This window comes from Eutrigla gurnardus (genome assembly GCF_963514095.1).
Source record: "Eutrigla gurnardus genome assembly, chromosome: 3".
Classification (NCBI taxonomy): domain Eukaryota; kingdom Metazoa; phylum Chordata; class Actinopteri; order Perciformes; family Triglidae; genus Eutrigla; species Eutrigla gurnardus.
The window spans coordinates 19191525-19216628 of NC_139917.1; the positions used below are offsets into that span (position 1 = coordinate 19191525).

At 42.0% G+C, this 25104-nt stretch overlaps 3 protein-coding genes across 8 annotated transcripts; 1 reads left to right on the forward strand and 2 right to left on the reverse strand.

Moving 5' to 3' along the window:
* Positions 1–554: 554 nt before the first annotated feature.
* On the reverse strand, positions 555–7759 carry LOC311010921 (ADP-ribosylation factor-binding protein GGA1-like). The gene is made up of 17 exons (XM_084005559.1): positions 7688–7759; positions 7057–7141; positions 6697–6772; positions 6480–6578; positions 6159–6282; positions 5225–5325; positions 4955–5035; positions 4376–4513; positions 4184–4265; positions 3919–4029; positions 3658–3801; positions 3398–3441; positions 3105–3301; positions 2626–2900; positions 2338–2507; positions 2132–2242; positions 555–2012 (listed from the first exon to the last, which is right to left on the reverse strand). Exons 1-17 carry the CDS (start codon positions 7731–7733, stop codon positions 1902–1904), a joined length of 1995 nt encoding a protein of 664 aa, XP_083861685.1. The 5' UTR covers positions 7734–7759; the 3' UTR covers positions 555–1901.
* Positions 7760–7868: 109 nt separating this feature from the next.
* micall1a (MICAL-like 1a) lies at positions 7869–20694 on the forward strand. Of its 6 annotated transcripts, none has more exons than XM_084006448.1 (16): positions 7869–8784; positions 11534–11582; positions 13133–13274; positions 13546–13646; positions 14849–14997; positions 15322–15938; positions 16022–16088; positions 16313–16746; positions 17164–17513; positions 17599–17733; positions 17829–17955; positions 18242–18332; positions 18550–18623; positions 18819–18933; positions 19042–19088; positions 19225–20694. In XM_084006448.1, exons 1-16 carry the CDS (start codon positions 8642–8644, stop codon positions 19359–19361), a joined length of 2778 nt encoding a protein of 925 aa, XP_083862574.1. In that variant the 5' UTR covers positions 7869–8641; the 3' UTR covers positions 19362–20694. The 6 variants fall into 6 exon arrangements, with proteins under 6 accessions (XP_083862574.1, XP_083862572.1, XP_083862575.1 ...); XM_084006446.1 differs by having other exon boundaries at positions 16313–16737; positions 17122–17513; XM_084006449.1 differs by having other exon boundaries at positions 16313–16737.
* A 153-nt stretch (positions 20695–20847) lies between these two features.
* Positions 20848–23607, reverse strand: cUnh22orf23 (chromosome Un C22orf23 homolog). The gene is made up of 7 exons (XM_084006450.1): positions 23235–23607; positions 22713–22823; positions 22524–22586; positions 22258–22431; positions 22023–22154; positions 21706–21806; positions 20848–21438 (listed from the first exon to the last, which is right to left on the reverse strand). Coding segments are annotated over exons 1-7 (636 nt in total). The 5' UTR covers positions 23236–23607; the 3' UTR covers positions 20848–21384.
* Between the last annotated feature and the right edge of the window lie 1497 nt (positions 23608–25104).

The following is a 25104-nucleotide window of genomic DNA, read 5'->3' on the forward strand; positions in this document are numbered from 1 at the left end:
GACAAAAAGCAAATCTGCATATGCATGGACAAGTATACTGATCTGATGATGTAGTCAAGCCTTCTACAACCCCCTCAGTGCATAGTTAACAACAGATTGCGCAGTGTTCATTATTTATGGTCTGCTTGAGTCGTGGAGGACTGAATGGTCGTTACAGAGGCTACTTTTTTGTTTCGTTATTGCTTTCTTCCTTCCAGACCTAGACAAGTTAATGGCAAAGCTGTAAATATATTAAAGAAAATCTCTACTGAAATTAAATAATGATTTATAGTACGATGAAACAATCTATTAAAATGAATGATGGCACTGTGATGAGGCGAGTTGATCTACCATAAGAAACTTGCTTTCAGGTCCTTCTTCATCATATTGTAATTTCCAGCTCTATCGTAGTTTCTCCAGTCATTTTATTTTAGTCTTCATGACCCTTAGTGCTCACATCGACTCAATTGCGGTGTCTATTAGGTATGATTTTCATCATGAACATCATTTGATGTGTCATTTGTTTCACGAAATCCTTTCTGATAAGGACATGAACATATGAAAACAAACAAAGATCAAATTAGTAATTTGTATACATGTATGTACAAAAGTGACTTCAAATAAAACGTTTCATCTCAGGCACATGTGGCAGAATCAGACTGGATGTCGGAAATGTCAACTCGGGACGTCACTTGTCTCTTTGGGTTGATGGACAGCAGAAAGGCAACAATGATAAAAGACAATGTATTATATATGGAATGGCAAAATTAAACGAGAGCATGAAAGTTCACGTTCCAAAACGAAAATCCTGAGTGAAACATAAAAAATAAAAAAAAGTGTCTCAATCCTTCAAAAACAAAGAAAAGTGCAAAATTTAAAAAGCTAAATCTCAATATTTTAACAGAGGCAACACGTTTGTACCCTTCCTTTGTAGTCCTTCACAGAAGACATTTTGACGTCACAGCAGGAAAAGCACTAACTTGTTAAATTAATGGTGGTTGGATTCCATAACAGCTGTGCTTTTCCTACTATGACAAGTTGGCTGCAGAAAAGGCCTATTGTCACAGCTTAGACACACACTCAGATCAACACCTCATAGTGTGAACTGTCTCATTGGATAAAAGGGAAAATTACTTCGGAGCGTTAATTAAATTTAGTTTCATCGTGCGACTCAAGTGGTTGAGCATTGACTATGAAATCCACTGCTGCTGCACTTCCTTGAACACTTAAGTTAGGCTGAACAATCCATTCAGCATTTGATAGGAAATTATTGTAAATGCTGATAAGTTATTTATAAGGTAAAGATAACTATTCCATAATCATAGATGGAATACATTGGGTGTTTTGGCTGTTGGTCATACTGTAATTGAGTATTATTGATTTGTTGCTACTCTGAACACTCAACCCTGGACAGACAAACTGTGGCAATATTTTCAATGTGGGATATTTTTGCTCATGGTGTCCAAAGTTAAGAATGCAGCAAATGCTTATTTAAGGTTGAGAATTAATATGAGACACCAGCTTTTACATGTAATCCCCGTGACATGGGACATTGAGACAATTAAACAGTGTGTTCAATCAGACAAATGCACACATTTGTATTTTAAAAGGCTCAAATTGTTTCCCCAAAAGTCACCGCATTGAATCAATGTTTCCGACAGGTTGCTTTATAGTTTGCATTGGAATGATTGTTGGAAGAAGAAAAATTATCTACGGAAAAACACAGGAACGCAGATGATTGAACAAGGACTGTGAAGGAAGGCACAAGGTAGAAGCTGGTTTCCCACGACTGGTCTCGTGTCAGTTTGCATTATCAAACCGGGGTTTGAAACCACTGAGATGTAAAGAGGCCGTCTCGCCTCGAGCCAGTGATGAGGGACAACTTCAACCTAAATCTAATGGAAGGGGTTGGTTGTTTCGCCCTACAAGTTCCCCCAGGTGTTTGGAGGCGGAAACTGGTCCACATCCCCCGATTCATCACGAGATTTGTCCCCCAGGTTGAATGTCAGTTTGTACCGCATACGCACTTTTTCCTGAAAAACAAGAGGGAAAAAAAGGCCGGTTCAATGTTACACCACTGTGATGATCCCAGTTGGTGATTGAAGGTGCACTGTGGATTTTTCTTGGGGCAGGCGGTGGGGAGGGGGGTTACCTTGTGAGGGTTTGCCAACAGCAGGATCTGTGTGATGGCTGCTGGAGGCAGGATGGGGTTGAAGGCGGGGAGCTCGGTGCTAGAGGGAGGCTGCAGCTTTACTTTCATCACCTAGGCACATCCAACAAAAAAAAAAAACATTTTAACAAGTGATATGCACAAATAATATTTAAATTGAAAGTTTCATATCGGACAGATTTCTTTACCTTTGGTACGGCTGCCTGAAAGCGGATGTTGGTGACAGGAATGGGGGCTGAGGACAGCATAGAGATGATCACCACCAGCACGTCAGGCCGTGACGGTGGACAGTCGCGGGCAAAGGTGAACATAACCCGGAGACTGTGTTTGTCGAGTACAGTCACTGGTAATAAGCTGCCTGAAATATGAAATAGAAATACAAAACAGAAGGTGACGCAGAGAAATAAAGAGGGAGAACGGCACATGTGACCAGATCCAGCATCACCGTTGGAGCTGGTGTTACTGCTCATGCTTACCAGGTTTGATTGCTTCCAGAGGCACAGTGACATCAGCTAGAGAGATGTTTTCATAGGGGTCAGGAGCAGCTAATGAGCCTTTCTCAGCAGCTGGGAGCCTGAGATTGGAGAGGAGGAGAGGGTCTGGCTGTTCTGGATGGACTGCTAATGTGGGCCCTGGAGCAGGAGTGGGACCAGAGGAGCTGGTGGTTCCGTTAAGAGGGGGTCTAGAGTTGGCGTTGGACTTGGCCTGCAGATCTCTTAAGGGAATTCTAGATTGAGGTTGGACCTTATCCCTGCATTTAGAACAGGAAACACAAGTTAGATTGAAGAAAAAACATTAAACACATAAGTGCCCATAACAAGTGATTTACCATTACCGTGTATTTCATTACACTTCAGGGTTGAATGGATCAAACACAGACTACGTTCCTTCCATCAAACAATATGCAACTTAAAAAAAGATAATTAGTCCATATCCTCCCGTTTGTTTGACTTACCATTTGACCTGCTGGCTCTCTGGAGGTAGGGACTGCTGTAACAATGTCTTCCCCAGCAAGTCCAGCTCTTCCATGGGTTTGGGAGGAGCAGTGGGGCCCCCTGCTGGTGCAGCCTGCGGTGTCTGGATCACAGCTGGTAGCAACACTGCAGCGGCAGCAGGGGCCGATGAAGCAGATATTTCTGTGCCATCAGAGGACTGAGAGAACAAACAAAACCACACATTTTGTAAATCTCTAGAGTCAAGCATACAGTAAAGATAAACAAGAGCATATGTGTGCAGTATCGGTCGCACCTGAAAAGTGTTGTCAAAGTCGAAGTTTTCTGCTACATTCAGTCCTAGGAAATCAGAGAAGGCAAAAAAAAAACATGAAACATGAAATCTAGAAAGCATTTGAATGCGTTTGCTGTGGTCTAGCCAGATGTGGCCTGCTTCTTGGGATGAGAGCCACAAACTGTGCTCACATTGCTGACTCGTTACTTTTAGGATCGTTAAACAGTTAAGATTCGTAATCGACCTTTCGTTTCCAAGCCAGAGGAGTTTTTTGTGCTTACCTAGTGACATGAGCTCATCGTCCAAGAGGCTGACGCCCACGTTCTGTGTCAGGGTCTGGAGGCTGGAGGGCTCTGGGTTGGATGGCGCCGTGTTGGCCGATGCGTTGAGTCCCATCAGGTCTACCAGCGCTGAGCTACCACTCTCTGATGTGGACAGAGGAAATCCATCTCTGATATTATAGTCTACAGAACTCTTTTTTAGTATTGGGTGATAAAGCTGAGCAAACACTGAAGGATGTCAAGTCGCACGCATGCAGCTACCTGCTTGTGAAGGCATGCTTATGCCATCCTTTGACACATCCTCTCCCTTTACCAGCTGTCTGTACAGGTTGATGACCTGCGTCAGGCTGTCATTGGCCTGTAAGATCTCCGCTGGAAGCAGAAAAAAAGGCTGATCAGCAACATCAATGTGGTTTTTACGCTTTGGGCTGATTGCATGACATTTGAATTGGAAAATTGACTTAATCAATATGTCTGTTATATACAGTACAATATACTGACAAAGTCATGAGGTGAGCAGCCTTACCTAAGGCATCATCACTATCTTCTGTATCACTTGCTAATCGGAATAATGTGGGCCTCATCTTTTCACAGCGCTGGTAAAGATCCTGTGAACACAGTCATGCTTAAAACGCTACAACCAAGCCTGTGGTGAGTAACAGCAGCAGAATTATGAGCCTGTAGCTGCAGTTAGTTTCATGTGCTGAGCTGTGCTAACCTTTATGAGCTCCTGGTTGCTCTGGGAGTAGCTCTCCTTGCTGTAACCGTCCAGCAACTGGCTCAGCAGGCTGACGCTCTCCTTCACCTCCTGGATGGCATTAACTCGCTTCGACACCTTTTCCACACGCTTTTGGTCCTGTGAAAAAGAGCAACGGGATCTCACAGTGATTGGATTTGTTCATCAAGGGTATTATAACAATGGACACAATATATGTACAATGAATACAATATAGTGAAGTTTTATTAGAGTTTCGGAATAATCTTTATGATTCTTTACCATTCGTTTGTTTATGACAATCAGTGCTTTTTTTTTCACGCTTTCTGCTAAATATGATCAGAATTTCAAGTCATGATCATTAATCTTGGTGACTTTCGGAACGTTCTATTTTATTGCTTAATATCAACAAAAGGTGTTGAACATCAGAGAAACGAGTAGTTTCAAGATCAACTCACAAAGTAATAAACCTAAGTTAAAAAAGGCCTCGACTACTATTCATTCAGCATTGACGCTATCATGCTACATAAGAAGCAGGTGTGTATTTTGTGCAGATGGTGATAAACAAATCAGATGACTCACCTCCTGGACCATTTCCTTAATGAGCTTGTTTGCTGCCCTTAGATCTTCCGGTTGGGTGCTGTTCAATAAGTTAGACAGCATCTACAAAAACAGGATAGGACGGAAGGGGGAGAGGAAGGAAGCAAGGAAGAGAACTTTGTAAACTCTTGTTCCCTTGATGATTTCCCCGGGAGTTTCACTTCAAAACGGGATTTGATGGGTGGAGATTTTTCTTGTTTTTTTTATAAATCAAGTTCAAATAGATTGGTACCTCTTCATCATCACTCATACCTTGGATTTCTCTTCATCCTCAAAGATAACATTTTTGGCTCTGGGTGGAGGCGGTGGGAGGGGCCTGTCATCAGGAAGTGGAGGATCCAGCTTGACAATGCCTGGAAGAGGACAAGGACACCCATTAATCTCACATGTCAACAGCTCAGCGGGGTCTAGGTCACCTCTGACTCAGAGCACTGCCCATGACATATGCCATACTGGTGCTATAACATTGTGATCAACACTGCTTTTTGATAAATGTAAGCGGGTTATTACAAGAGTCAGGTGCATTCTTTCAAAATGAAAGAGGAACCAATGTTACAGTTATACAGACCAAACTTAACATGACTAAGGACATTAGTCTCATGCTTGTGGCTCATCACCATAAAAAAAGGAGAATTGATAGTGCTTTGTACGGAACAATATTTGTTAAAAATAAGGACAGTATCAGGAGCCAAAATACACATTATCAGTGGTGTATGTTAGACATACAGCTTATCTTCCATTTCCATCTAGTTGGTAACCTAGACCTCAACTAATCCGGTATCGAATTCTGATTTTATGATTAGGCATATTTGATATGGCATAGGTTTTACTTCAGATGCCCTTCCTGGCAAGGCCTCCCCTTTCACAGGGCCCGGATATACAGGTTTTGGTGGTGGGAGGAAACCGGAGCACCCAGAGGAAAGCAACAAGTAGAACATGCAAATTACACAGCAAGGCCTTGCTCAAACCAGAGATAGAACCCCTTTGTTCTGTGAGGTGACAGTCCTTACCTCTGCACCACCATGCCACCCCACCCCACCCCCCAAAAACACATTCATAAACACCTGTATGGTAAATGTATGGGATAACACGCCACGCATGTAACCATGAAAAAAAATAAGAACCCTCAAGCTTGTTGTTTATCTTGAGGGTTGGTCATGTTCTCTACTTGTTCTGGAGCGCTCACCCTGTTTTTTCAGCATCTGATAGGCGTCTGCTATCTTGGTCTCATCAGGCAGCCTCACTGTCCAGCTGTACATTATTTCTAACACTTTCTTCTTCACTGGCTCTGGAGCCCGGGCACCTAAATACTGCAGAGAAGAAAGGATTGTTGCATTTTTTAACGTAAAGGGTTAGGGGTTAGTTCTGTTGTTCTCTTTAAGCATTCCAGTAAGGTTTTACACATGCACTAAGAAACTGCCTTCACTGGTTAACAAAGCCCTGCACAATATAATTATATATGTAGTCAAACAGGTATGGCAGCATAAAGATCGGGATATTCGTTTACCTTAGGTGACACCACTTTGATGAGCTCGTTGAGAAAACGAAACTTCCCCACTTCACTGTGAAATCGCTTCCCACAGTTCTTCATGCATGTCTCCAGAACCTGGGAATAATTTAACGGCCGTTTTGTTATCTTTGTAAAGACAAGCCCAAAAAAAAAAAACTTGCTTCGTGGAGGTTCTAATGTGGTGATCTGCAAACTGTTACAAGTGTCAGCTTACCATAAGCGCTTGCATAGCCTCCCACTCCTGAGGAGACTGGATTTTGTGGGCCAGAAGTCTGGTTGCAAGCTGGGGACTGATAGATACAAAACAAAACTCACCTTCACAGATTACTGCAAGAAATCCTTTTGAAATATGCCACAAAAACACTTGCATGCACAACATGCACTAGTTATTTGGCAACATCTTAAGCAATACACTCTGTTTTCTACAGATCTGTAAAAGGTGTGAAACTAGATTAAACCAAGTTGTTAGAATTTAGATCAACAGCTGGCACACGTATGATTTGTTTCTACATTTTGTATATTGCGATTAACAATAAAACTACTCTGAAATGGTGTAACCTTATCATCATCTCACCCTTCTGGTTCATTGTTGAGCTGATCACAAAATCCCTTGATATTGTCCCAGTCAGTCTCCTTATTCAAAGGATTGGTGGCCGTGTCTGTGTAAAAGGAAAATAAATTAGGCTAAATACCGGATATGCGATTATGGGGCGTGTGAAGAGAGTTTCTCGTGTTTGCAGAAAACGGGTTAGCTGAATCCTTTGCCCGATTATGACAGAAGCCCTGTATCGTCATAGTTCCTGGTTTTGGCTTCGTTCAACTGGCTTGTCTGCAGCTAACTAACGCTAGCAGATTTTGTTAGCGCTCAGCAGGACATTAGTGGGATTTTTTTTAATTTAGCGTGAAATGTCATGTTTGTGTAGCATCATTAACCTCAAACTGTCACCTCGAAACATCACGTGAGCTCAAAATGCAAGTGTATACATTAACGCTTGACTGAGTTTGTTCCTTATCGGCAAGTGCACTTTTTTGATTTGATGACATTCGCTTTTTTTGGCTCTCAAAAAAATTGCCTCCCTCGGTAAAGTACATATGGCCAACAGCAGCATGTTTAGACTGGAAATGTGTCTCCGAGTCCATTAAAAGCATATCGGGTATCGCTTCGTTCAATAGTCAATCCGATGTTGTACATTATAATGACTTACTGATGCGAGACTGCAGGGTAGCCTCATCCGGAGGCGCCGTCGCCATCTTTCAGGAATTCTAAACAAGTGGCCACTATCGCGTGATTTAGGGAACATATCGCGTGGACAACCGTTGCGGCTCCCGAGCGCCCCCGCTTGGGCGCGGAGAGAAACAACGTGACAGTCGAGTAGGGTGGCAGACGTAGCCAATGCTTCAATCAATCAGAGTAGGATGGCTTGGCACCCGCCGCACTGGGCTGCTTTGATCAACATTGATCTTGCAGGACATACTTTTTACAGCGTACGATAATTCTGACGACGCAAAGTAGAGCGCAGTTAAACATACTTTTTTTTAATCCAGCGTTTTAAAAGCCGTTGCAGTCACTGTATCGCCAAACAAAAACCGTATTGTGGTCCACCTCAAGGAGGACTCTGTCACCTCTGTTTCGACTCGAACAGCATCATCGCCCAACACTGGAAGGACAAATCCCTCAGTGCCAGCCAGCGCCCACCAAAACGAAGCCACCCTTCAAACTGTAACGTTGGACATGAGCTAGCAGCAGGCTAACGCACCTTAGCTAGCTAGTTAGCTGAGTTACGCCAATAACTTTGTTGGCAAGCAACCGTTATCGACTCTGGATATCAGCCGCTGAGACGTGTTTTTAGCAGTGGTTCTGGTCAAAGTACGCTGCCACTTTGGATGAAGTCATCATTTTTTGTCTGAATATCTCGGCACGGGTGACAATGTGGGAGCATAAGGCATTTTGTCGCCAAAGTTAGGTAACGTCTAGCTAGCTCGCAAGGGATGCTAGTTTTCGGAACGTGACTCACTGGACGATAATGAATGTATCCCATCGCAACATCGGGTGTTGTCGCCCCATTCACTGAAAAGCTGACTCGTCTGTGACCGCGAACAAAGGCACTCGATTTTAATTCACGGGAATAACGAATTACTTGGATTTCTACGATAACATCATGGGGTCTCTGAAGGCTCTCCAGGAGTGGTGTCGGATACAGTGTGAAAATTACAACGATGTGGAAGTAAAAGACATGTCAACGTCCTTTCGCGACGGTTTGGCTTTCTGTGCCATAATACATCGTTACAGACCAGAGTTGATGTAAGTAACGACATTACATTGATACTAAGTTAACCTGACGTTAATGAAACAATATGTATTTAAAAATGATGGTTCAAGTTAACGGTACATTGTCGCTGACTCAGGTGAAAGGTGGACACATTTTTTAAGGAGTGACTGTTGTCTTTTCGAGTGCTGTAATTATTAGTATGTTAATCAATTTAGGATACAAATGCAGAACAAATTCCGTAGTCTCTTAGTGAACTCATATGTATATGTGCTATAGATGTAGCCGTTTATGTTTTTCAAGGGCTGTCAACAAAGTACACAAGTTCTTTTTGTCATTTTTGAATACATTTTAACCAGAAAGCTTGCTAATTCCCACACACCACGAGCGAGTATGGTTTTACTAGTGGTTAGGAAAGTTTTGCTTAAAAAAACATACATTTTGTGGTACATTTTTTATTATCACTGTATGAGTTTATGATTGTGTGTGTTATCATAGCCAACAACATCCAACACATCTTTCTGAACATTGTACAGTGAGAGGCCAGTGTGCTGTAATAAACTCAGGCTGACAAGCCATGCCCTGTCTGTAACAACACACCCCTCCTCTCTGCATTTTTCACCTACACACACATATTACAGAAGTTACCACAAAACACAACGACAGTTTCGGTGTTACTAAAATGACTTATTAACGGTATGAGGAAATTCCGTTGTTTTGGATATGACAAAAAACAGAAAATCTCTTACTTATCAACTTACAGTTGACGAGTGAATTTAACCAGCATGTCCCAAAAGGCTGAAGTATGTTATTTGGTGTTGATCAGCCTTTTAGTACGTCCGTTCTCAAATAAGAGGGCCATTATGTGTTTTCTTAGAATATGATTGTAGATCTTGTGTATCAAGGCAGGCGAATCATCTGATTTAGTTGCATATAAACAGAAAGTCTGTATGGCATATGACTCACATTATACATGCATCTGCGTGGGGGGAAATATGGTATGATGAAATGATTTTAGACAATAAGCATCTTGCTCATGCTGCTAACCTCTCAGGTGGTCAGGCTTTTGGGAGGAAATTGGACTATGCTTGGCTGGCAGTAGAGCGAACATTCTCTAGACGAGTCAGTGAAGCTGAAAGTAAGAGTTGACAAATCCTAAACACCCAGCTTTCAAGTTCATCCTCTTCAATTTGTGGCCTAGCATGTCTCCATGTCCAGCCCTCTGTGGAGCTGGAGTGGCCCAACGGTACTTGCCCTGATCCAGACAGACAGTCAGTCAGGCTAATCTGCAGCTGAGGCCTCCGCCTGTCAAACTGGATTTAGATCTAATGCTGGGCCTTCTCATTGTAAGGCCCATACCCTGCATGCACTCTGCAACCAATGTATTCTCATCAAAATACATTACACCGATGCAGAGGAGAGACGTTACTAAGGACAACCAAATGACCTCATCTCACTTTCAGCTGAGACTCACTGTCACCACAACCACTGGAGAGGAAGTAGACATGGCTCCGATATATCATCCATGTCCTAGTTAACCAAAGTGAATGGGACAGTGAGTGGGTGTTTAAATAGCATTTAAATGAAATTGTGTTTATATATGCAGCAGTGCAAACACTAATGTCATCTTCTGAGTTTTACTTTAAAACATTTCTATGTTCTCTGATTTGTTTCCTTAATGCCCTTGTTTTGATTCACCTCCTACTCAAACTACTGATTATTACATATTTATAAGCTACATTTTTGCATGTCACAACATTTTCAAATCCCAATCCTGTATGCACCAGCTCAAGCTTTCCCGTGTGACTGAACCACATTTAGCAGATATACTGGTTTGCCCAGGTTTCGATCGTGTGGATTTTAAATACATGACACAAAGTACACACAGACACACACACGCCGCTCCTCAGCAGTCCCCTTTCCCAAAATACAACTTGGAGCAAGACTGTGAGTCACGGCAGGTTCGCAATTCACGTCACAACCTGCACTTAATCATTCATGTCAGTGTCAGCTTGCACTGTCTATTCTGCGAGTGTCGAAACATGTGGGAATTTGTTTAAGTTGCTGCTGCTCCTTTTGGCTGGTTTTGATATTAGAGCTGCTGCTCAGTGTTTGTGACCATGGGAACTAGATTAGAGAAAACAGAGGTCACTTTGTGTGGCTCCAACACGCAGCTCATTCACAGCATTTTTCCTTCTTGAAAGTTCCACACGGTCTCCACAAGCTCTCATCAGGGTCATGGTGTTTTTTTCCCGCCACACTGTTGTCCTACTAATACACAAATTTATTTACTTATGCACACAGCCGCACTTTCTTCCTAGAACACCTCAGACATTTTCCAGTTTTACTGCAGGATGTTGACTGGGGGAGAGCCTGCCTTTGATTCCTCGCCCAAGGCATTTCTCAGCAGAGCCTTGTAATTATTGGACCATCACACCTGTTTGATGCAGGAGTTTTTTCCCTTTGTACGGGATATTTTTCCGCATTAAGCATTCGTTTTGTGTGGCTTTGGACCCAATTGTCAGCGTTGGTAGTTGAGACGTTCAACTACACACACCATTTCTGCATGTCATTCTGTAAAGCCAATAATAGCTTGTCGATGTTTCATAACACAAGTGGAAGTAGGTCAGCAAATTCAGTAAAGTACTGTCCCATATCAGCATGGCTATTTCATTCTTTATGGTCTTGCTGATATAAAAGGAGATTCCACGATCTGCAGTTGTTGCAGGGTATACGTAACTGTACACCGACTAATTTTTCTTTTCTATTTTCTTGTCATTTCAGAGACTTTGGCTCGCTGTCTAAAGAGAATGTGTACGAGAACAACCAACTGGTGAGTCGGTTTTACAGGTGTTAGTTTTGAGGTTTAACGCACAACCATCTTGTGTTGCTCAGTTTGCTCTTGAAGCGAGGGGGAAATCACTTATGCAGTTTCAGGTGTTAGATCTGTCACTGCGTGTGCTCCATTTAACCATACTAAATAACGATTGCATGCAGTCATGTTGGGTGGGACTTCAGTGTGTTTGAGTGTGTTTGTGTGAAGAGCAGTGTTGCATAATTCTGATAGAGCATGTCGAGGCAACCGAGGGAGGAAAGCTTAATACAAGCCTGTGGCGAGACCATGTAAAGAGGATTTTAAGTGCAAAAGTGCTGAATTTGCAGCTTTTAAGAGTACTGGGTAGAAACCAATGAAGATCTATATCCCGTTTCCCTGAATATTTTTCCACGTCGTTTGTAAGCCAACAGAAAATTGAAGGCGTCTCTTCATTTCCAGCCTGAGCTAAGCTTTGGCAGCTCTTTGCTGCTGTTTACATACTTCATAGCCAACAGCTTTCAGGGAGTGAGACACTTGGTGGTAGCGTCAGCAACACATGCTGTGTGTTGTCTGTCATTCTAAATAAATCAAGGTATTCACTGCATCCATGAGGCCTAAGCTTGAGTGAATAATCCATCAGTGTAAATGTAAAAAAGCACTCAAAGCAACTAAGTTAGATTTTGTCATTATGGAGCCACACGTCTATCCATCCATTTGGTGTTTTTTTTGTTTTTTGGTCACCAAGAGTTGAACCAGCCAGCCATCACACCCTATATGTAGTCAACTAGTGCTGAACGACGACAACAACAATGGAGGAGTTAATACATTTAGACAAGTGGTTCCGTCCTCTCTCCCCATGTGCTTCAGCCTTCCCCTCATCGAGAGGAAGCATTTTACCTTTTGCCTTGTACATTTCTACTTCTGCGAAACGTGTTTGCACGCATGCATGTCTGCACGTTTGAATAGTAAAACACATTTGTGGTATGCAGTAACTCGACTTCCTGAACAAAGCATACTGCAATCACCCATAGTGGTATCGAGCCATGCAGTTAGTTTCAGTTTCATTTGCATCTTCTATTTTATAAGAAAAAACTAGTCAAATCTATCGTGGTATAGCTGGGGCGGGGATATTATCAACCTGATGTTTTGCTAGCTGTTCTTCCTACGTTTGGTAGCTACAACCATGTTGCTTTTTAACCTGCATTTTGTGTTTAACATCTTGCAGGTCAGGTGTAGTCACTGTAGTCCCATGTTTGTGATCAGTCAGATACTGCAAACTCCGCCCCCTTTATGTGAACGTGCTCACAGCCACATTGAGAAACCCTGGCTTGATTCACCAAGTTGATAGGAATCCTGATCTAGGACTGTTAGCAGGATCACAATCGGTAGAACGAGTTAAGCCAGATAACAAAAAGATACCCTGGGTATGTTGAACTTGCTTCGTAGTGCAGGCCTCTGGTTACTCAGGGTGATCAACCAATCACTGTCAACAGTTTCCACTGCCTACTGTTTCTCAGCTTATTTAGCTTCCCCCCTTCCTTCTCTTCTCCGTCTTTGCTTCATCGTAGGCGTTTGATGTGGCAGAGGCACAGTTGGGGATCCCAGCCCTGTTGGACCCAGAAGACATGGTGTCCATGAGAGTGCCTGACCGTCTCAGCATCATCACATATGTCTCCCAGTACTACAACTTCTTCAACAACAAGTCTCAAGGTGGCTTCAGTTAATTCAGTTGGATTTCTTATCAAGCAGTGTGAATATAAAATACATCTAATGCTTTGAGGTCAATGGTGTTCTTACAATTTTTACCTTATTTTTCACAGAAACTATTAATTTGCTGTGTTTGCATTTAGTGTGTTTTTAATCCAATCCTTATTTAAAAATAAAAACTGTCCACCCTCTGAGCAATTTGTAGAACTTGTGGGTGTGACAACAACTTATATAACCTGTGTAGAGCAGTAATTGATGGCTTCCCTTTCCGCAGCAAACCCCCCTTCCGTGAAACGGTTAAGTTCTGTTGATCATAATGAACCAGCCCAGAAAAGGCCCCCAACCCCTTTGGAAGACAAAGTGGTTGAGTCTGAGGTAAGTACTTTGCACCAGCAGAAACAGGAATTACCCTCTGCATGTATTGATAATTCATTATATTTTACTCTCGGCCACACCTAGTACCTTTTTTTTTTTTTTTAAATGCATCACTGAACTATATTATGTCCACATGATACTTTGCCAGAGATGCATGTTAACACACTGTGTTCTTTATGGTGTCCTTTGAAGGCCTGGATAACCAAACTCAAACTCACACATTTGTCTGGTATTATATTGGTGTGTATCTGAAGCCTGGGATTCTCTAAGTGTAACTCTGCATGTGCTATTTGGGGGTATTAAGTCATCAGGTCTGTACAATACAAATCCCATCCTGCCATTGCAGTACAAGAATCTCCACATCTGTGTTTTCCAATTACTTTTTCCTTGTATGGGCTTTGTGTTGCACAGCAGGGGGAAATCTAAGCAACGGAGGTAGAGTCAGTCTATAAAGATAGCCTCTGTATCCTGTCTCTCTTTTCTTTCGCATGCCTTCAACTTCTTTCCTCCATCGCCATACTTCCATACACTGGCATCCTCCCTCTCAACTTCCACCGCCCACCCCCACCCCCTTCTTCAGATGAAAATTCATTCCACTCCCTCCTCTTCCTGCTCTTCTTCCTCCTCCCATCTGCTCCCCCCTCCACTCTCTGGTCCTGAGCCTAGGCAGTAGGATTGGGGTGGGGTGGGCTAGGAGGTGAAAGCAAAACAGTTAGGTCAGTCTTTTTTTAACCATCTATTGTACAAAAAAAACATACTAACAGTGGTACTATCCTAACACTGTGTGCCAAGTTTTGAAATGTGCTGCTGCTAACCCCCCTTTTTTACTTAACACGAAAAAAAAAAAACAATTTCAAATAAACCCCAAATAGCTAAAAACAATATCAATCCCAAATCATATCCAGAACATGTGACTCCTAGAGCCACTAACCCAAGTGGTTTGGATTTTGTTACTTCTAAACACATACATACTTTTTTTTGTTTCAAACTGAAAAAAGAAATGCAGTTCAACCACATGAACCAATGAGCAGAATATATCACAGTAACCGAGTAGACGTAGCTCGCTAAACAAATTGAACAATCCATATCCTCAAAGCCTGACTCCGTGTTTGATCTCCCCCTCCCCCATTACTCTCATCTTCCCCCCCCTTCCCCTGTCGTCTCCCCCTCCCTGCGAACAACGTCCTGGCTGCTTGCTCTAGCCAAGCCAGCCCGCACAAACAGGTGAAGAAGCCGTCTCGGCAGTCAGGCGCAGCACGCTCAGCAGCACCTGTGCCGCCTGCCAGAAACACGTCCACCTGGTGCAGAGGTTTCTGGTGGAGGGCAAGCTCTACCACCGCAACTGCTTCAGGTGAAAAAAACTGCAGCTACGCCTAATGTTGACCTGTGTGAACTATGCTGTGTAACCATAACACCTTTCTAACAAGACGATGAAAAAACGATACTCTTTGGAGTTTGTCAAAGTGATAATCCTTAAGATTTTAGTCCTGGTTGATTTGGTAACTGGTGATGACAAAAAATGTGATTTTAGATTTTGTATCTGTCAAACGATACCAAGTTTGCTGTATTATTTTGACAGACGTGCTCATGTTCTTAACCTTTTTTGACTTTATTTATCATCTTTATGCCCTGTTGAAGATCTTACTGTCTTCCTGTGTCGTTGTCGTTGTCTCAGGTGCACAGAGTGTCACAGCACATTGCTTCCTGGATCCTACAAATTAGGAAGCGACTCTGGGGCCTTGGTCTGTTCACATCACCTCGTGAGGCACGCTTTAGCCAGTCAGAATGGCCGGCCAGATCTTAGTAAGAGACCAGTGGTAGGTCAGTCTGCCAGGATTGGTCGCAGCCCAACCCCTCATACTTGTCCCTCTGAGAGGGACCAGGAAAAGGCTCCGCCTGTGAGCCAAACAAATGACACTGACATGCCTGTCAATGACTCTGCCACGCCTGTCAATGACTCTGCCACGGTCACAGCTGTTACAACAAATGCAACGGACTCTTTGGAAAAAGCCAAAGAGATGGATGGCAGTGGAGAAGCAGAGGGAACGCCACGTTCTTCTTCTCCTCCCAACCCTTTTGATGAGAGCGATGAGGAAGAGGTGGAGAAAGAGGAAGATGCTAAAACACAAGCCAAATCAACAACCAATGGCGACCTCCCTTCTACACCGATCAGTCATCAGGAAGGTGCCAGTCGGCCAGTACCGGCACCCCGCCGGGTCTCTGAGCCCACTCCTCCTCCTCGCCCTGCCCCTCGGATACGGCTACCCCGTAAAACTGACGGCCTTACAGTCGGTGCGTATTACAGAATATAAAGGATGAAAGATGACAGATGAAAATAAGATCTGTTAACGTTCACTCTCACATTTTTCTTGAAATCACAGGTGAATACCAGAAGCCTCCGATTCCTCCCAAACCAAGAGAAAGGTCACAGTCCCCTGGAAGGTACCTGAACTTCCCTTAAATGTCTCTTTATCCTGTGTATTGGTACCATTTTATTGACCCTCATCATATCATCATAGTCGTGTCTGTCTCAGGTCTAAATTACATCTGGTTACAGCATGTAGTTATTTGCCCCTGCGTGTCTCCATCTGGCTATATTTTGTTGTCTCCCCCTCTGTGACCCCTCTGTGACCCCTCCATCCCTATTTGTGTATCTCACTGTCCAGCCTGTCCAGTGGCACCCATAAACCCAAAGACCCACCTTGGCTCGCCCTGGTCCACTCAGAGACCAAGAAGAAGAAAGCCCCTCCCCGTCCCCCTGCCGGACTGTCCACCCCTCCCAATGCAGGCTCTCTGTCCTCTCTCAAAGGGGAAGACTCCAGGCCCAGCACGCCCCCGCCGCCCTCCAACCCATTCGAGGATGACGATGACGAAGATGAAAATAACGAGGTCGAGGACGAAGAGGGAGTCGAAGCAAGTGCAATTCCACCCACAGTCGTGGCTAGTCACCCGTGGTACAAAATCAGTCAGGCAGCTGACGCGACCGGCGCAGACACCCCCCCTAGTGGAGGAAGCTCGTCCTGCTCCGCCAGCCCCGGGAGCGCCAAGAGCAAGAAACGGCCAGCGCCTCGTGTCCCAAAACCGCCTGCAAGTCACCAAGGTCGGGTTCCTTTGTGATTTATGTCCCAAGATGTGTGTCATTTTGTACGGGAAGAAAATGCAATGACATGGTTATACATTTAACTCTAGTTCCTTTTATTGTCATTTCACCTCATGGGTATTTCCCCCATGTTGTGTTTTCAAACACCACCACTGCATGTTATTGAAGAAACTCATTTTATGCAGTGTTTAAGCTTCATGTAATGATGTGTAAACATCATGTTTTAATCATACATTCAGTTTTATTGGAGCCAATGAAAATGGGCAAATCATTTTTTGTTCTTTTCCCCCATTCCCTCTCCATTTCAATCTGTCTCAACTACTTTGATTCCTGTTTCTTTTCGTCTGTTTTTGCTGAACCTTCTTCCCCCTCCAGCTCTCTCTCACTCTCAGCCCTCCTCTTGCTCTCCCTCACCAGCTCTCAGCACAGAGAGTCTGTCCTCTGGCTCGGATCACAGCTCCTCCCATCTCCCTCTGGGTGGCGGTGCCAGCAGTGACCAGGAACACAACTTCACCAAGAGTGTCTCGGAGCCTTCCATCTGTTCGCCGTGCAACTCTACAGCATCCGCTTCCTCCTCCTCTACTGAGGCTCTGCCTCATCCTGGCATGAACCCCAACCCTTCTCCCATGCCTTCAAACGCCAGCTCAGCTCCAGCCACTCCACAGACCAGTCGCAGCTTTGGGATCAAAGGGACTGGAGCCTCTCCACCACGGCCGCTGACGACCCCCAGCCCATTGGCCTCAGGAGCCACCCAATCACACAATAAGGTAATGGATCCACCTCCAATTAATGCGATATAAAACAATACACTTTCCACATTATATTCCAGCTTTATCCATTTTGTCATTTTAGCGGATCTGTAAGGAGAACCCGTTCAACAGGAAAGCTTCTCCCTCTCCTGCTAAATCTAAAACCAAACCACCAAAAGGCCCTCGTCCTGCCAGACCTCCGGCCCCCGGCCATGGCTTCCCTCTTATCAAACGCAAGGTAGAAAGATAAGACAACATATACTGTATGTTTTAGTATAGGAAATATAAAATGGATGAAGACGTGTTCTCCCTCGTGTCCAAACATCCAACCAGGTGCAGTCAGATCAGTACATCCCAGTAGAGGACATCCATGGGGAGATGGGTCAGCTGGAAAAGCACCTGGACGAACTGGAGCGGAGGGGAGTGGAGCTGGAGAAGAAGCTGAGAGATAACCCTAACGGTAACACATCTCACTATTTCTAATGCAGCTTCAGTTCAATCAGGCCATTTACAAATCACAAAGACGTACCCGCATGCAGTGCATAAATAGTTAGGTTCAATATTTTCCAAATTGAAAACTCTAGTTTATAAATCTCACAAAAGTATTATAAAAAGACAAATGTTGACCTAGAGAAAAAGGGGGTAAAATTATTATATATAGTTTTATATACTATGTTTGACCTGAAGAAAATAACACGCGATAGAAACAACAATTATGTGTCCGTGTTCGTCTTTTGTGTTTTCAGATGAGGATGAGGAGCGTCTGTTGGTGGACTGGTTCACTCTCATCCACGAGAAACACCTTTTAGTACGACGAGAAGCTGAGCTGGTCTACACGTAAGTATGAGGCTGCAGCAAGGGGCAAACGTGCTTAGTAATAGTTTATTTGAGAAGGTTTAAGGAATACTTAATTGTGCTTGATTTTAGTTTGGGGAATTAATCACATCTAGTTATTCAGGGAGGAAGAGATGTTTTCTTTAATGCAGTCTTAAGTACATTATTAAACAGAACATTGCCAGTGTGTCACATACTGTGTAAACATTGCTCTCTGCAGAGATAAGCAGCAGAATCTGGAAGAGAGGCAAGCTGACGTTGAGTATGAGCTGAGGTGTCTTCTCAACAAACCAGGTGTGTTTTGTGTGCATGTTAATAGAACAAAAAATGCATTGGATGTAAATACGCCTAGGCTTTGACTTCATTAAAAAAAATCAAATGACAGGTCATAATTTATTATTACTGAACTTTAACAACCTTGTCCATCAAAATGACCAACAACGATCAATAGAGAACTCTGGAAATGAAATAACTCATTTCCGTCCTCAGAGAAAGATTGGACAGAGGAGGACAAGGCTCGGGAGCAGGAGCTAATGGCCGAGCTGGTCACCGTCATTGAACAGCGTAACCAAATTGTCAACAACATGGACCAGGACAGGCAGAGGTGATCAATGGCTGGCAGTTAACTGTGCATCTCAGTAGTGAGCCCACAGTGTATTGATCAGCAGTGATGTGCAGGTACTAGCAATCTAACGGTCATTTTGTTTCACAGGGAAGAAGAGGAGGATAAACTTATGGAAGCCATGCTGAAGAAAAAAGGTAGGATTTAGAGTGAGCTCCATGTGTTAAACCTTCTTTAGATAAGAGCATTTATTAAACATAAAATGGAAATCTCACTCTTTACTTACTTGTCTGATTTAAGAACCTGTGTGAATCTTGTTTTCATCCTCCTCAGACTTCAACAAGGATCCGGACGTTGAGCAGCCGAAGAAAAAAGGAGGGAAATTCAAACCCATTAAGGTGCTGAAGCGGCTGAGCCACAAAAGAGAACCAGATAAGAGCCAGAGCCCCCGCAAGGAGAAATCACCATAGTTAGGACACAATCTCCTCCGAAAGGATACGGGACTGTTTTAACAAGACTAATGCAAATAAAAAAGGCCGATGAAAGACATGGACGAGGTCAAGAAGAGGAGATGAAGTCACCGTTGGATGTCAGTAATGACTTGGAACTGCACTCCCTGCTCACATCTTACTTGATGCTTCACCAAACAGTCGCTTCAGTGACTATTTTCAGTTGCCTTTGTGTGTTTTTAAGAGACTGCATAACATCTCAACTGCTTTCAAAGCTGACGTGTTTGTAAGCTGCCTGACCGTTGAGGGGAGTGAAGTGTACAGTAGGTTTCTAAATCACTGCACTGATTTGTTGTGTGTTGCTTTACTTCGCCTCTCTTTGCAGAGCAAAGGTGTGACTCGTTGGTTCACTTTGAATGAAGTCACTGGGATGCTAGTTGATCCCTGATGTGTATATATGTTTTTAATGGCTTTTAATCTCTTCCTGACTTATACCAGTCTTTTCTGCTCCTCAGTTCCAAAGGTCAGAAGCTGGATATCTGAGAGGGTTTCATGTCGGGTCTGGTTTGAGCCTGTGGTACGAGTGAAAGTAAAAAAAACAAAACAAAGATGACTTCTGCTTTAAAATCTTGCAACATCACCATGAAATGTTCTATCAACAAAGGATACCTGACAGGGTTCCCACAAGTCAAATGTCCTGACTTTTTCCTAACTTTAACTGACTAAAAAGATGAATTTCCATTTCCAAACAGACACAGTATTTTAAACACATTACTTTATGAGCTTTAAGTACAACAGTGCACATTTATTGTGTTATTTGTCGTTGATGAGTGGTTAATTGGCACTGAAAAGCCAAGTAACCATAACAACCACTCAAGAAATAGAGGAAACTCATGAAATAACACAGTAAACAAAAATACAGCGTGGGAAATATTACATTTTGATTAATGGCAAATAAAATTTGAACATGGTACAACAAAATTACTTGGCCCCCAAAAAAAGGATCAAATCCCCTGACCTTTACTGTCCCCTTGACCCTTGGGAACCCTGACCTTAGCTCTTGTAGCTGCTATGTTTTGACTGTATGTGGTTTCCTTGTTTTTTAGTTTTTTCAGTTTTGCAATGGTGTCTTTAGTGTAAATGCATATCATGAAACACATGGATGAACACAGATACAGTATTAATGGGTGTGAAAGAGACAAAGTGGGAGACTCAAAGTCAGATAGGAAATGTGAGGTCTGTAGGAGAGAGCAGAGTAGAAAGTATTCAACTACAGATGTCAGAAAGTGTATTAACATGAAAGGTCACACATGCAATAATAAACCATAGAAAAAGGCAGATAAATATAGTATTTTAACAAATGTTGTGAAGCACCAGCTTATAACCATTTTAACCATTGGGGGGGGAAACCAGAATATGCAATCATTAATTTATATTTTACTACGCCTTGCTGTGTGTTTCCATGTTTTGCCTTAAAAAATGGATAGGATAAAAATGTATTAATATTTGAGTGCCATTTATTTAATTGCGTATGAGGATGATGGTCATTTGATGGAGTCATGTTTACTCATTCTGTTCCTGTTTTGTCAGTTATTTGGATTTATTTTCCATTTAAAATGGTCATCTCCGTTGTGTCTGTGTTTCTGCTCTGTGCCTGTCCAACAGAAACCAAGGGCTTCTGAGGTGCCATATTTCTGTCAGCTATGTTGTCCTTAAACAGCAGCAGGATGATTACAAAAAAAAAAAAAAAATACAGCCACTGGAAGGCAGAGGAATAAAATAACTTAATGCAAGTCGCCCGTGCATCTTTTAATTGTAACGCTTTTCACAGCCAGCCATCAAAGTTATGTATTCACTGCTATGCTTTCACACACAAGCTGCTTAGTTGAAGTACATTCCAGCTCTAACCACAGGAATCAATACTGCACTCATAACACCTTTAATCCACTGATAACGTCAGTGTTGGAACCTGACTTCCAAGTCATTTCTAAATGTTCAGTCAGTGGCAGGGAGTCTTCTCTCTGGTCTGCAGTCTCCCCTCCTTTCAGATGTCATCGCATCCTTCTTGTGACTGCAGGAGCTGCAGTTCTTGAATCCTCTGTAATTGGGGATGTGACACAACGCATGTTGAGTTTGAATTGCAGTTTCAGAGAGAGTGTATCTGTCTGATACCTGAACCTAAAATGCTCAAATACAGACTGGCACCAATGCTATTTTAAGGTTCAATTTACATTGCAATTAATCTGTCAGTATCAAATTATATTGTTTAAAAGAAATCAATTAAGTCAAAAATTGTTACCACAATATCCTCCGAAACACAGGTCAGCATTATACATATTTAGAGCACAAATCATTGCTTGTTTACCTGGGATATCTCAGCGTTGATGATGTTTATGTACTCCTTCTCTTGACCCATAGAGGACATATCTGACAGAAACTGTGTTCTCTCCTCTATCTCATCCAGAACTACAAAAGGAACAAGTTATTATTGGACGTTTTTGAGAGGACCTGGATATATTTAATCAAGCAGAGTAGCATAGATCATAATTTATTCAGGCTGAAATGAATAGAAACGGATTGTCAAAATCAATGTGACAACTTAATTCAAATGTGATGTGTTTCTATTCAGGTCGTAATGGAACATGTGACACATAACTCACATGATCTGTTTCTGTGCCTCACCTTCCTGGAACCGGTCTTTCTGCTCCGTCACTTCTGGACAAGCAGAAACATTTTTAGAAGATGCAGCTGTGCATTCTTCTTCTCCTGTTGCCATGATACTCTGAAGCCTCCTCTTCTCTTTCTCCAAGTCTCCTAAGAAAGAGAAACAAACATAAAAAAGGAGCAATTGTTTACAATATAGATGTCAAAAAACCCAAATGCAGTATTAATAACGGTGTCATTTTCGATAACATACTTGTTGGAGCAGGATGGAACTTTTCTCTGACATAGCTGTTCCCAGAGCGACAGGCTTCAGCACTGCGTCTCTGAGACTTGCCTGGCAGACGACTCTGGACAGATGTAGTGGTTTTAGGCTTAGAGGGGGATGCTGATGATGTGGGATCGGAGGTCAGTGGTAAAGCTGTTCCGTCTGCAAGAGACGATTAAAAAAAGAAAAGGCAAGGTTTTTAATATGGCAGTACAAAACAATATATGAAATATCTATATAAACTATACACTTACTCTTGAGGCATTGGTTGATCTGTTGTCTCTGAAGGTTGGTGAATCTTGATTCCTGCATCATTACTGAGCAACAGCAACAGGACAAAGAAGGGGTAAACTTCCAAAGCAGAAGACAATAAGTGCACACAAACTTTTCTCATTCACACCTAAACCATCAACACAAGAATTTCAAAAAGTGCATCATCTCACATCTCAGCATATCTTGGGTCTTCTTGCTGTACTGGGGGGCTCTGGGGTTGTTCCACAGACCTCTGCCATCTCTGCTCTGTGAGGAGGCCTCCATCTGCAACCTCGATAGCACTGTTGATACATGTCTCCATCATCATTGAAGTTATCAGTGATTAATGGCCAGGGTATTTTACCCCTTCTTTAATCGAAAGCTACAACTCACAGTTAATTTGTGAATTTGAACAAATGGCAGAACAGGGAGAATATGATGATGATATGATTTAAAAACAGATCCTGGAGCTGCTCCACTGACAATGCACGACACTAAAGCAGTAACATCACTTGATAGAATAATATTATGTCACACAAAAAGAATTCAAAAATCGATACCTCAGCTAAACAGTGTTAGCTATGTGCTAGTTAGCTAGCCAGCGTTGGTGCTCTTAGGGCTAAGACCGGTGTCAACAACTGAGAGAATTGTCTCTACGTGAAAGAAACATTAAAAGAAAGGACATACCTGAATAAATACAAGAATGAACTTACTCAAGCTCTTATCACAACTCGTCGTTAACTGTTAGCTGAGTTCAGATATTAAAACTGCCGTAGACAGCAGCAAATGTATGTCTGTTGCTGTGGCAACCAATCGAACAAGCAACAGTGGAGCAGCGAGTCACACAATGAATGACACATTGTAGTGTAACTGGAGCTGCGATGGTGCAGGACCACATATGGTCACCAGAGGGAGACAAAGACTCATTTTTTGTTGGTGCTGAGACCAGAGACAGTTCAGAAAGTCCATCATTTCAGACTTTGAGGCAGGTTTTCCTAAAGTCCGTAATAACTTAACGTCCCACCGTTAAATCATCGAAGGATTTCTCGCTAACATTTTGAGCCCTTTATGTATGTCAAAAATATCACAAAAAGTAGTAGTATTGTATGTCAAAAATGTAATTAAAAATGTCATAGTATAGCATATCAGTCATAAAAAGTATAGTGTGTCGTAAAAAAAATCATTAAAAAAGTCATTGTATTGCATGTCGAAAAAGTCATAGTAGGCCTATAATTGAAAAAATAAAGATGTATGTATGTTATAGTATGTCGGAAAAAAACATTAAAAAGTCATAGTATAGCATGTCTAACTGATGAAAAAGTCATAATATAGCATGTAGATAAAAGTCATAATAGCAAGTGGAAAAAATAAGAAAAAGTCATAGTGTAGTATGTTGAATAAAAACCAAATAAGTCATAGTATTGCATGTCGAAAAAATATAGTATTTCGGAAAAAAATAATTGAAAAATGTATTTTATAGTATGTCGAATGAAGTCATAGTAAAGCATGTCGAAAAAATAATACAAAAAGTCATAGCATATCATGTCTAAATCATTAAAAAACAAAATCATAGTATTTTAAAATTAGTCATAGTTTAGTTTGCCATCAAAATGTAATCGAAAATATAAAATAAATAAATAATAAATAAAGTGTAATTTACCATTAAAAATATATCATTCATTACGTCATAAAAATTGACAGTTTCTCAAGTGTTGACGTCCAATCCAAGATATGTAAAAAAAAAAAAAAAATTCCCAACATATCTGTGTTGTTGTTGTTTATTAGCAACTACCTCAGATATCACAATGTGATTATGCATATAAAGCCTGTCTGCAGGCATGGTGTCCCCTATAAGCATATGTTAAGATCTAATCTATGTGTCAGAGCCTATAAACTTTTTCCAAAATGTCATCTCCTATCTGATATTTCAGCTGAGCACCATAAGGTAATTTGCTGAAGAATGAGGCTGATCACAAGTAATACATAACTCTTTCTTTCCTGTCCTTATCTATCTCTCTGTCTCTTTCTTTATAACCGTGTCTGTAAATACCAGTGAAATACACTCTAGTTCATGGGCAAAACACCAGACTTATCATTAAGCAAATGCCTGGCGGGGCCCCAAACAGCCATCATATTGCTTGTGTTTAGATATGAAAACATATTGTAGAGTATAATAAAATGCAATATTAATATTACTGTAATGTTTCTTTAATTTGCAGCTACAATATTCCCTACAGGAATCTTTATACTTTTCAAATCACTTTGCCCAAAAAGAATATCAAAAGAATTTTAGATGGCACACAAATCACATAAAACACAACAAAAATAGACATTCAATATACAGTAAAAAGATCCAAGTGTCTCATGTTAATGTGTTGAGCTCCATATGTATAGCTGACATATCTCAATTTGTTATGTTTTAGAAGCATAACACATTTGTTCGTTTGTTTGTTTTGTTTTTTTTGGGGGGGGGGGGGATCTTAAATTACATAGGATATGACTTCATAAAGCACGCACTCTTCTCTTCCTCTTTGAGTGTCTTTCTGTGCAATGATGACATCATACTCACAAGTTCACCACAGC

Bases quoted from the DNA above. Each gene is read 5' to 3' on its own strand.
- LOC311010921 (XM_084005559.1), bottom strand. From the start codon at position 7,733: ATGGCGACGGCGCCTCCGGATGAGGCTACCCTGCAGTCTCGCATCA. The intron at 6,283-6,479 runs GTAAACGAATAT...TCTTCTCTGCAG, and splicing joins TCAAAGTGGTGTCACCTAAG to TATTTAGGTGCCCGGGCTCC. The intron at 2,243-2,337 runs GTAAAGAAATCT...GGATGTGCCTAG, and splicing joins TTCAGGCAGCCGTACCAAAG to GTGATGAAAGTAAAGCTGCA.
- micall1a (XM_084006444.1), top strand. From the start codon at position 8,642: ATGGGGTCTCTGAAGGCTCTCCAGGAGTGGTGTCGGATACAGTGTGAA. The intron at 8,785-11,533 runs GTAAGTAACGAC...TTGTCATTTCAG, and splicing joins CGTTACAGACCAGAGTTGAT to AGACTTTGGCTCGCTGTCTA. The intron at 16,747-17,121 runs GTCGGGTTCCTT...TTCCCCCTCCAG, and splicing joins ACCGCCTGCAAGTCACCAAG to CTCTCTCTCACTCTCAGCCC.
- cUnh22orf23 (XM_084006450.1), bottom strand. The intron at 22,155-22,257 runs GTATGTTATCGA...TCTCTTTCTTAG, and splicing joins GTTCCATCCTGCTCCAACAA to GAGACTTGGAGAAAGAGAAG. The intron at 21,439-21,705 runs GTAAACAAGCAA...CCCCAATTACAG, and splicing joins TCAACGCTGAGATATCCCAG to AGGATTCAAGAACTGCAGCT.